This window comes from Blennius ocellaris, assembly GCF_963422515.1.
Source record: "Blennius ocellaris genome assembly, chromosome: 8".
Classification (NCBI taxonomy): Eukaryota; Metazoa; Chordata; class Actinopteri; order Blenniiformes; family Blenniidae; genus Blennius; species Blennius ocellaris.
Window position 1 is genome coordinate 5,698,647 of NC_137657.1, and position 10,131 is coordinate 5,708,777.

The following is a 10,131-nucleotide window of genomic DNA, read 5'->3' on the forward strand; positions in this document are numbered from 1 at the left end:
ATAAACAGAATTTCTACATTCTAATATTTCATTAAGACAGCTTCCTGGATAGGTTTGCGTGAACAAAGAAAAAAACTTTACAAAGTACAGAGTACTTCAGAGTAAAGATAATTAAACAAACCATATTGGGACAAGATTCCAGGGAAATGTTCTGAGGAGATTTTACACTTATTAACAGAGATTTAATGACATGTTTTTATTGTGTTTTTATTTCGACTGAGAGTCTAAATAGTTTAAATTACCTTTAAAGGGTTAATGTGACACATCTCTGAGGTGTCCTTATGTGTCGCTGTAGAAACAGGTCACGTGGTTCTGATTTAAAGAACCATCTGCATTCTCATAGTCATTAATAACTGCACTGAATGTGTAAACTGTGCAAAATAAGGATTTCACACTTCTAAGCCTTGTACTTTATTTTTTCTTTTCCAAAAATCAAGAACACAATAATATGATTGTAATCAGATTATCATGTCACTGTGAATTCAAGAGCTTCAAAAGAGAAAATAACAATATGTGAACTTCGGCACACAAAAAAAAAAAAAAAATGCAAACAGGTTTGTTCTTCCCTCCCTCCTTCACCTTTCCCCTCCCCTCCGTCCATGTCCAGGTGTGTGTCTCTCCTCTCAGCCGTCACATCGCTCCGAGCCTAATGAACGGGCCTTCTCCCGTTCCCTGAACGCACCCCTGGCGGCCCCTGAACGCACCCCCAGTGGTCCCTGAACGCACCCCCAGTGGTCCCTGAACGCACCTCCTGTCGGTCCTTGAACGCACCTCGGTGGGACTTCACGGAAGATGCTGAAGAAACGGGAGCTACTGGTAAGTTTGCCTGCATTCCTTTCTCCTCTCCAGCGGTAACACCGGTCCTCGGCCCTTCCCCGGCCGCTCTCACACCACACCCCCGCTGAGGCCACGGAGACAGTTCGGAGCCGGCTGCCCGGCCGCGACGGAAGCTCCCGGGCCGGCGTGTTTAGTCGCCTTAAAGCCCTTGCGGAGCCCTTCTGTCGGTTGTTAGTTAGCCTGCTGCTGTCACCGGCCCACAGCACCGCTGCTCTGCTCCGCACACGGGCCGAGCTGCCCGGTGACACCGCCTCCCGGAGCTCCGGGGTTCGGGGCGGCTGTTTATTTTTTTTCACCGAGAGGGTCGGCCTGTGTGTCCGCTGTGGAGGGTGTTTGTGACCCATAGTAAGAATCAACCGGTGAGCTAACAGGCTAACATGCTAACAACCCGTGTGTTTACAAGTATGTGTGTGTCTGTGTGTGTGTATTGATTATAAGTAGTGTGGATAAATCTATTATGTATGTAAGAAACGTATCAGCTGTGTGCTATATATATAATTGTTTATAGTTGTTCGTGGTACAATTATGGTGTACCTGTATGATGTGTAGTAACTGGACGGGATGTGTAGTATTTGTACCGTTTGTATTATCTTTACAGTTCCTATAGTGTCTGTAATGTGTGTAGTATGGTTACAGTGTGTGTAGTATATTGTGTGTGTAGTATCTGTACAGTGTGTGTAGTGTTTGTACTTTGGTAGAGTATGTACATTGTGTAGTATAGGTACAGTATGTAGTATAGTATTTTTACTGTGTTCATAGTATCGGTACAGTTTGTGAAGTGTCTCTGTACTGTTTGCGTAGTATCAATATTGTGGAATGCTTTCAATACTGTGTGTGAAGTGTTGGATTTTATTTACGTTGTGTTACTGTGAAGTTTACTGTTTGGTAACCAAACAGTCTGAAAACCAGCCGGTTCTGTTGGAAACGGACTGTGCTGCTCTTTGTGAGCAGCTGAGTCCTCTGGTCCTGGTCCTGGTCCTGGTCCAGGTCCTGGTCCAGGTCCTGGTCCAGGTCCTGGTGGTCCACCTCCTGGTCCATCTGCATTCACACTTCCTGTCTGAGCTGGTCTGGGACCAGTTAGAGTATTTGGATCCTGTCTGGTTCTGACTCTGCTATGATGGTGTCTCTGGTTCTGCCTCTCCACCTCCAGACTGAGAGTTCCATTTGTACAGAGAGAGAGAGAGAGGGAGAGAGAGAGAGAGGGGGGAGAGGGAGAGGGAGAGGGGGGAGAGGGAGAGACAGAGAGGAGTGGTGATGACGAGAACTCATTTTTGCATTTAACCAAATCCAACAGTCAAATGGCGTGGTGCATTCAGGAGCAGTTGGGAAATCAAAACTGTGTCGAAGTTCTCTGCAGGTTCAGAGAACAAAGTTGAAATTAAGAAGGAAATTGTTCCAAATAAAGAAGAAGAAGGTCACATGAAAGTTTAAAAAAGAAAAAACAGTGCTGCAGGTTAGAGGAGAACCTCCTGTCATCCTGTAGTGTCTCATGTCCTGCAGTGTTTGTTCAGTAACCTGGAGAGGGGACGAGACATTCCAGGAGGTGAGGAGAACTCGTTCTCACGCTGTCCTGCAGACGTCTCCACTCTGCACAGCCAGGCTTCTCCACCTGAGGCCCGGGCCTTCCTCTGGGGGGGGTTGAGGAGCAGAGTCCGTTCCAGGTTCTGTTCCAGGAACTCTTTTTTTTTTTTTTTTTACGTCTAAAACCTTTTTTTTTGTGCAACATTTCAGCCTGTAAAACCGAGCCCACAGTCCAGAGCCTGGCCTCGGTGGTCCCAGTGTTGAGGAGAACCTGCTGGTTCTCCACAGTCTCACACCCCGTCTCTCTCTCCCCCCCCCCCTGCAGCGTTCCCAGAGTCCCCCTTCCAGTGATGATGAGAACATGGTTCCAGTACTAACCTCCAGAAAAGCCAGTGAACTCCCCGTGAGCGAGGCGGCGTACGTCCTGCAGGTACGGAGGCCCCCCCCGAGCACGTCCACACGTCCCCTCGCCGGGACCGTCTGCCGCCCCCCCCCCCCCCCCCCCCCCCCCCCCCGCGGTGACCCCGGGCCTGCGGCGCCTGCAGACCACGCACCGACGTGTTTTAGTGGTTTACCACGAAGAACGAGGAGGTCCTGATGAGGTTGTGCTGAATGTGTCCACAGGCCGACCTGCAGTCTGGGCTGACCCAGAACGAGGTGGTCCGCAGGAGAGCCTTCCACGGCTGGAACGAGTTCGACATCAGCGAGGAGGAACCGCTATGGAGGAAGTACATCTGTCAGGTATGGCTCTGTCCCGGGGGGGGGGGCAGAATGTCAGTACATCACGATGTAGGAATGTTGTTCAATTTAAAAATAAAAGAAGAAAGTGTGTGTGTGTATTGGCCTCCGTACTCGATGTGGGTGAGGCCTCAAATACAAGTAACTGGTGTTGGAACCAAGTGGCATCGGAGCATCCCGGCAACCGAATGTGAATGAAAAGACTGACGGAGGAGTGTTTTTGTTTAGTTTTTTTTGTTCCAATACACACAGCTGAGATATTGTTCTGGTTCTTCAAGTTCAACTCGTTCACTCAGAGCAGGTGAATAAAGAAGATTTTCTAAACTATGCTGCATTCTGAACCCTTTGACTCATCAAAGTGGCCACGTATCACGGCTTATTGCTGACGTGGCGTTCTTTCCACGGCGGAAGTCAAATATTCCTCCAGCTCCTGCTTTGCTTTCGCTCTCCTGTCCTCGTTCAGCTCAGTGGAGTTGGAGTCTGGAGACCGTGTCCACCGTGTCTTCACCATCCCCCTCTCTCTCTCTCTCTCTCTCGCTCTAGTTCAAGGACCCCCTCATCCTGCTGCTGCTGTCCTCTGCAGTCATCAGTGTCCTCATGCACCAGTTCGATGACGCCATTAGCATCACTGTGGTACGTTTTCGCGCGTCGGCGACCTGCAGCAGCTGGTGCTAGCGCTTTAGCTATTGTGGCGGCGAGCGATGCCGTTACTAATGCAAATCCTGCGAGTTGAGTATGTGAGACTTTCAAAAAAAAATCCCAAAATGTGCCGAGGAAACATTTTCATAACGATCTGCATTTACTTTTAAACTATTATTTGAATCTAAAATATGCCAGCATAAGTGTTTTGCATCGACAACCAAGGAGCAGGAAGCCACCGAAGTCTATTCTGCACTGCTGGTATACCATGTGTCTGAATATATGCATGTTTCATGTACATATAGGTCACCTGTGGACGTGTCTGTATATTAGGGTATGTACATACACTATGCAGATGTATGTACATATTTATCATTATTTTTCTTTCCCCCTAATATATTTTCTTCTATACATATATATTTCTATTATCTCTATTTTGTCATTACACTTGCACTTTAATCATTTAAGAGGCTCAGGGGTTTTGGGGTGAGGGGAGGGTTTAAGTCTTTTGTTGAAAATGTAAAAAAAACAAAACAAAAACAACAACAAATTGCACGATTTTGTATACAATGATGTCTGTGACTCGCATTTCAGAAATAACATTAAAAAAATGTTTTTAACCAAAATACTTTACTTAAATAATCAAATTTTTAATTCAATTAAAATCTATTTATTTTTAGATGTTCTTACCAGACTTATTAGATCAAAATCTCATATTTTATGTCAAACTGGTATTGTTCAGTTTTCGCACAAAAAATCTTCCTCAAAATGATTTATTTATTAAAATATAAATATAATATATAATTATTAAAATAATTATTTAATTTATTATCTTATTTAAAAGGCTCTTGAAAAATGTCCTTACCTTTCATTAAAAAAAAAAAGTTTCACAAATATTCCTATAAAAATTCACAATGTTTCACCTCAATAATTAAAAAAAAAAAGTGCAAATAATAACCGTGTGTCATCTGCATATGAGCAGATCCTCACTGGAAGATGGATTTAAAAAAAAAAAACGAAACTGTAGGGGCCCGAGCATGAAGCCCTGAGGAACACCGGCACAGGTTAAAGTTGTTCTCTAGGTGAAAGTCTGTTTGTTTCCATTGAAGTGTGAAATATTTCTTCGTCGCACAGTCAGATTAACTGTGTTCTTCCTCTCAGGCCATCATCATCGTGGTGACTGTCGCCTTCGTGCAGGTACCATTTACAGTTTTAACTTGCTTATTTCTGCTTCTCAATATCTGTGACATCACTTCCTGTCTGCGTTTGTGACCGTTTGTGTTTAGGAGTATCGTTCTGAGAAGTCCTTAGAAGAGTTGGGGAAGTTGGTGCCTCCGCAATGTCACTGGTGAGTTTTGTTTGATGTTCAACAGACACACACACACACACACACACACACACACACACACACACACACACACACACACACACACACACACACACACACACACACACACACACACACACACACACACACACACACACACACACACACACACACACACACACACACACACACACACACACACACACTGGTAGGAACTGCCTTCAGCTCTGTCTCTGTTCACAGTATCAGGGAAGGGCATCTGGAGCAGTTACTGGCCAGAGAGCTGGTTCCTGGAGACACCGTCTGTCTGTCGGTGGGGGAGAGGGTCCCAGCAGACCTCCGCCTCTTTGAGGTACACACACACACCACACCCTCAGATGTCGTAATGTGACAAGGGTTTTCTGAGCTACGTTTTCAACCAAATCCATGGCAGAATGACTCCATCAGTCACATGATGAAAGGCTTGATGGAGCATAGGAATCAAAACAAACGTGACGAGTCCTCAGATGAACGTGGGGCAAAGAAGAGAGAGAGAAAAAAAAAAGATCTCAGAAAATGGGTTACAAAGTGCAACGTTTTTGGCTGAAAAACAAACCGGGCAGATTCCAACAGTGAATAAGTGATCTTCAGATCATGACCTGCTCCCCTGTTAGCCCAGTGTCACCTGTCCCCCTGCGTCTCCCAGGCGACCGACCTGTCCGTGGACGAGTCCAGTCTGACGGGGGAGACCACCCCCTGCACCAAGTCCACGTCCCACCAGCCCCCGGCCTCCAACGGGGACATGGCCTCCCGCGGCAACATCGCCTTCATGGGGACGCTGGTGCGCTGCGGCAAAGCCAAGGTAACCCCTCCGTTGCCGTCGGCGATCGCAGGCGTTCCCATTCTAATAATTCTTTAAAATTCTGTCGCGCTGTTCCGCAGGGCATCGTCATCGGAACCGGAGAGAACTCTGAGTTCGGAGAAGTTTTCAAGATGATGCAGGCAGAAGAGGTGAGTCCTCCTCCAGAGACCAGCAGGTCTCGTCCAGTGGACATCACAGTCTGACAGAGACACTTGGAACTTGGACAAAGAGATAGACGTCCAGTTGTCCTGATAAGACGGCCGTGTTAGGGAGCACAGCTGAGACTTTTTTTTTTTCTTTCCTCTATAATTTAACAGCTGTGTTTCAATAGAGTGAATGTTTATTCCACCATAATATAGAACGTTTCCTACACCATCATCTGGGTCACAAGTGGAGATTTAGTGACGTTTCTGTTTTTTGTTTCATACGAAAAATGTGTTTTCACTCGAGACGTTGACAAACGTAACACTGAGAAGTCGGCGACGTATCAGAACATGCAGAGACGCGTCCTCTTCTTCTTCTTCTGGTGTTTCAGGCTCCGAAAACTCCTCTGCAGAAGAGCATGGACCTGCTGGGGAAACAGCTGTCGCTTTATTCGTTTGGGATCATTGGTCAGTTTGTTCTCCGCCTGTCCGTCCGTCCGTCCTCGGTCCGTCCTCTGGTTTTCGTCCCTCCGTCCTCAGACCCGTGTTGTGTTTCAGGGGTCATCATGTTGGTGGGCTGGCTGCAGGGGAAGAAGACTCTGGACATGTTCACCATCGGGGTCAGGTACGTCTCGCCTGTCTGCAAATGTTTGACGGCCTCCGTCTCCGTGTCCCACCTTTGTCTCACGGTGGCTGCAGCGGGACGTCCGGTGAGGAGCTTTATGATGTCCAAAGTCCACGCATGCTTTGGCTCATCTGGCCTTTGTACGTGTCCCTGCAAAACCTTCAAACGGTTCATAGGACATATTTAAGCTGTTAAATTCACAGTGCCGTCCAAGGAAAGAGGACAACCATGTCAAAACTATGTGAATAAAAAATGGTCCTTGTTTTGTAGCGAGGAGAATTAAGAAAGTAAAAGCAGAAAATAAGTCAAATCGACAGTGTATTGGAGCCAGTAATACGGTTTTGATAAGGCGACTGAAAAGTAAAGATATCATCTGTCAACAATGAAAGGAACAGAGTCTAAAGTCATAAAGATCCCGGATGGGAAACTGGGCACACGGATGCTCAGTTATAAAAAAAAGAAAGACTTTTGGAGGCTCCTGTAGCCCCACCATGTGGACATTTAGTGAGTTCGTTTTTTTGTCTGTGGTTCAACAGACATGTTCTAGACCAGGGGTCGGCAACCTTTAATGCTCAAAGAGCCATTTGGTCCCGTTTTCCACTGAACACAACACCCAGAGAGCCACATTTTATTTTGACAGTCCCACAGGCAGACCATGTCAGGAGGACACGACACACAAAACCTTCTTCGCTGCTGGTTGACGACTTACAACTAATAAACTAAACTACATGAACTAAGCAACAAAAACACAATTATCAGCAACACTACAAACCTAACATAACCCCCAATAATTACATTTAAAACACCACAAACAGGACCTCCCATGATGCATTGCAGCTCTTAGCTCCTTTATTGCCACACATTATTAAAATGGAAGATAAATGTGGGAGATGTGGATTGTTAGAACCATGAGTGTGATGGTGTGTCTTTAGTGTCCTGTAGTTGTTGTGTGATTCACTAGAATGTTCCGTCACTCTCAACAAGTCTGTAATGAACCTCCTGGAACTGTCGGCGCTCCGCAGCGCAGCACTTTTACTGTGAAAGGTACAGGAAGCTCCCAGTTGAGCCGCTGTCATGACCTGCAGCCGCAATTCTACCTTCTTCATCCATTATTGTTGTAATGACGTCACATTGCTGCGTCGTTCACGACCCTACATTTGACCACTCTTTGTAGCGGGACTGTTTTCTGGGTGGCTTTGCCTCCTTACGTCCCTCTCTGGGTGGCTTTGCCTCCTTACGTCCCTCTCTGGGTGGCCTTGCCTCCTTACGTCCCTCTCTGGATGGCTTTGCCTCCTTACGTCCCTCTCTGGGTGGCCTTGCCTCCTTACGTCCCTCTCTGGGTAGCCTTGCCTCCTTACGTCCCTCCAGGATGAACTGCAGTGGGACGGAGGCTCCAGGAGCCGCAGTGGAGGGACCAAAGAGCCGCAGGTTGCCGACCCCTGACCTAGAACAACCTGCCTCCTTCTCCTCCTCTGTAAGGTTCCTGTCTCGTCTTTGACCCGTGTTGTCTGTCCATGTGGGTTCCTTCAGCCTGGCGGTCGCCGCCATCCCGGAGGGTCTGCCCATCGTGGTGACGGTCACGCTGGCGCTGGGCGTCATGAGAATGGTGAAGAAGCGGGCCATCGTGAAGAAGCTGCCCATCGTGGAGACTCTGGGTGAGCGATCGGACCGAAGCGAGGGTCCGGCGGTCCACGCCGTCACATCCTGCCGTACGGTTTGTGACCCGTGCTCCCTCCCTCAGGCTGCTGTAACGTGATCTGCTCCGATAAAACTGGAACTCTGACCAGGAACGAGATGACGGTCACACAGATCTTCACCTCTGATGGACTCCACGCTGAGGTGAGAGCCCCTGGAACCACACACGCACTCTGCTTTCATTCTGAGCCAACAGACGTCAGGGAGGTTTATCCCCCCCCGGTTCTGAGAGGAGGTGAGACCAACTGTTGCCCTCAGACGTGTTTATTTATTTATTTATTTGAGCAGTAGTATACATTCTGCTCAAAAGGAGTGTGCTGAAGCAACAAGCTTATGAGCTCCACCCCCAAACTCAGAGCAACAGAAAGTACATTCCACACTAGAATAGAAAGAACAAAACGTCAACAAAAAAGAAGCTCCGACATTTCAAACGACCATATCAACAAGGACCAAACTTACAACACACATACATGCACATATACGTTGGTCCTACTTCTCCCCTAATGCATTTCTTCTCTGTATGTTTCAAAAATCTTTTGTTTGTATTTATATTTGAAGAGGTTGATGTTTGGACATCGTTTCAACTCCATCTCCAATTTGTTCCACAATTGTTCACCATGAACTGTCGGGCTAAAACTTTTCAGGGTTGTACTGTTTCTGAGTCCTAAAGTTTAATTCATCACGTATTTCATAACGACCAGTACGATCTGGGAACCTTCTCTGTATTTGTCTTGGTAACAATGTGTAACTGGCTTTATATAACATCTGTACTTTATAGAACATCTGTACTTTATATAACATCTGTACTGCTTGGAACTCAACAATGTCATTAAACCTCATGAGTTGTGATTTTAAAGATAATGAGTGTTGACTTTCTCCTGGGTGTGGCCTTGCAGGTGACGGGCGTCGGTTATAACGGAGCCGGAGAGGTCTTGGTGAACGGAGAGGTGGTCCACGGCATCGCCTGCCCTTCAGTCAGCAGAGTGGTGGAGGTCAGTTCTCTTCGTCTTTCACTGGGAACCTTGTGCAGGTCACATCCGTCCACCCAAAGGCTGGAAGGGAAAGCAGATGTTGCGTTAATATCAAGCAGAGTGGAGTCACTTCGGGTCTTCCCGATAAACGGTTCTCTCGGTGTATCCACGAACGTTCACACTGATGCTGCTTTTTGCCAAGTTTGCCACGGAGTCTCAAGGTGTCTCTCTGCGTGTGCGTGGTCAGGTCGGCTGCGTGTGTAACGACTCGGTCATCAGGAACTACAGCCTGCTGGGACGGCCGACAGAGGGCGCTCTCCTCGCTCTGGCCATGAAGGTGAACCTGATCGCTAAATCCTGAGCGCTCCAACAGCTGTGAACTCGCGTCATCACATCGTCCTCTCCGTGTGTGTGTGTGTGTGTGTTTAGATGGGCATGGAGAGTATGCGTCAGGAGTACATCCGAGTGAAGGAGCATCCGTTCACCTCCGAGCAAAAATGGATGGCGGTCTGCTGCGTTCACCGGACTCAGCCGGTCGGCTTGAAAACATGAACACAAACACGCACATGCAGTGAGTGGTGTGAGGGGGGAAAGAGGACTGACATGTGTTGTGGTGTTCCTCCCGTCAGGACAAAGCTGGACTCTACTACATGAAGGGAGCGTACGAGCAGGTGATCCGGCTCTGCAGCTCCTACAACAGTCAGGGGTCAACACTTCCTCTCAACCACCAGCAGAGGGAGCTCTACCAGCAGCAGATCAGCTACATGGGCTCAGCCGGACTCAGAGGTGAGACA

The 10,131-nt window shown here is 47.6% G+C and overlaps 1 protein-coding gene across 1 annotated transcript in view; it reads left to right on the forward strand.

The window, feature by feature from the left end:
* The first annotated feature begins 790 nt into the window (after positions 1 to 790).
* Positions 791 to 10,131, forward strand: part of atp2c1 (ATPase secretory pathway Ca2+ transporting 1) — a 13,817-nt gene continuing 4,476 nt past the window's right edge. The window contains exons 1-17 of the mRNA XM_080501078.1: positions 791 to 816; positions 2,684 to 2,788; positions 2,983 to 3,099; positions 3,640 to 3,729; positions 4,897 to 4,932; positions 5,022 to 5,083; positions 5,306 to 5,414; positions 5,748 to 5,903; positions 5,984 to 6,052; positions 6,439 to 6,514; positions 6,605 to 6,671; positions 8,202 to 8,326; positions 8,413 to 8,510; positions 9,263 to 9,358; positions 9,585 to 9,674; positions 9,767 to 9,871; positions 9,967 to 10,123. Of these exons, the coding sequence (XP_080357204.1) occupies positions 793 to 816; positions 2,684 to 2,788; positions 2,983 to 3,099; positions 3,640 to 3,729; positions 4,897 to 4,932; positions 5,022 to 5,083; positions 5,306 to 5,414; positions 5,748 to 5,903; positions 5,984 to 6,052; positions 6,439 to 6,514; positions 6,605 to 6,671; positions 8,202 to 8,326; positions 8,413 to 8,510; positions 9,263 to 9,358; positions 9,585 to 9,674; positions 9,767 to 9,871; positions 9,967 to 10,123 (1,582 nt within the window). The 5' untranslated portion in view covers positions 791 to 792. The remainder of the gene's footprint in view (positions 817 to 2,683; positions 2,789 to 2,982; positions 3,100 to 3,639; positions 3,730 to 4,896; positions 4,933 to 5,021; positions 5,084 to 5,305; positions 5,415 to 5,747; positions 5,904 to 5,983; positions 6,053 to 6,438; positions 6,515 to 6,604; positions 6,672 to 8,201; positions 8,327 to 8,412; positions 8,511 to 9,262; positions 9,359 to 9,584; positions 9,675 to 9,766; positions 9,872 to 9,966; positions 10,124 to 10,131) is intronic.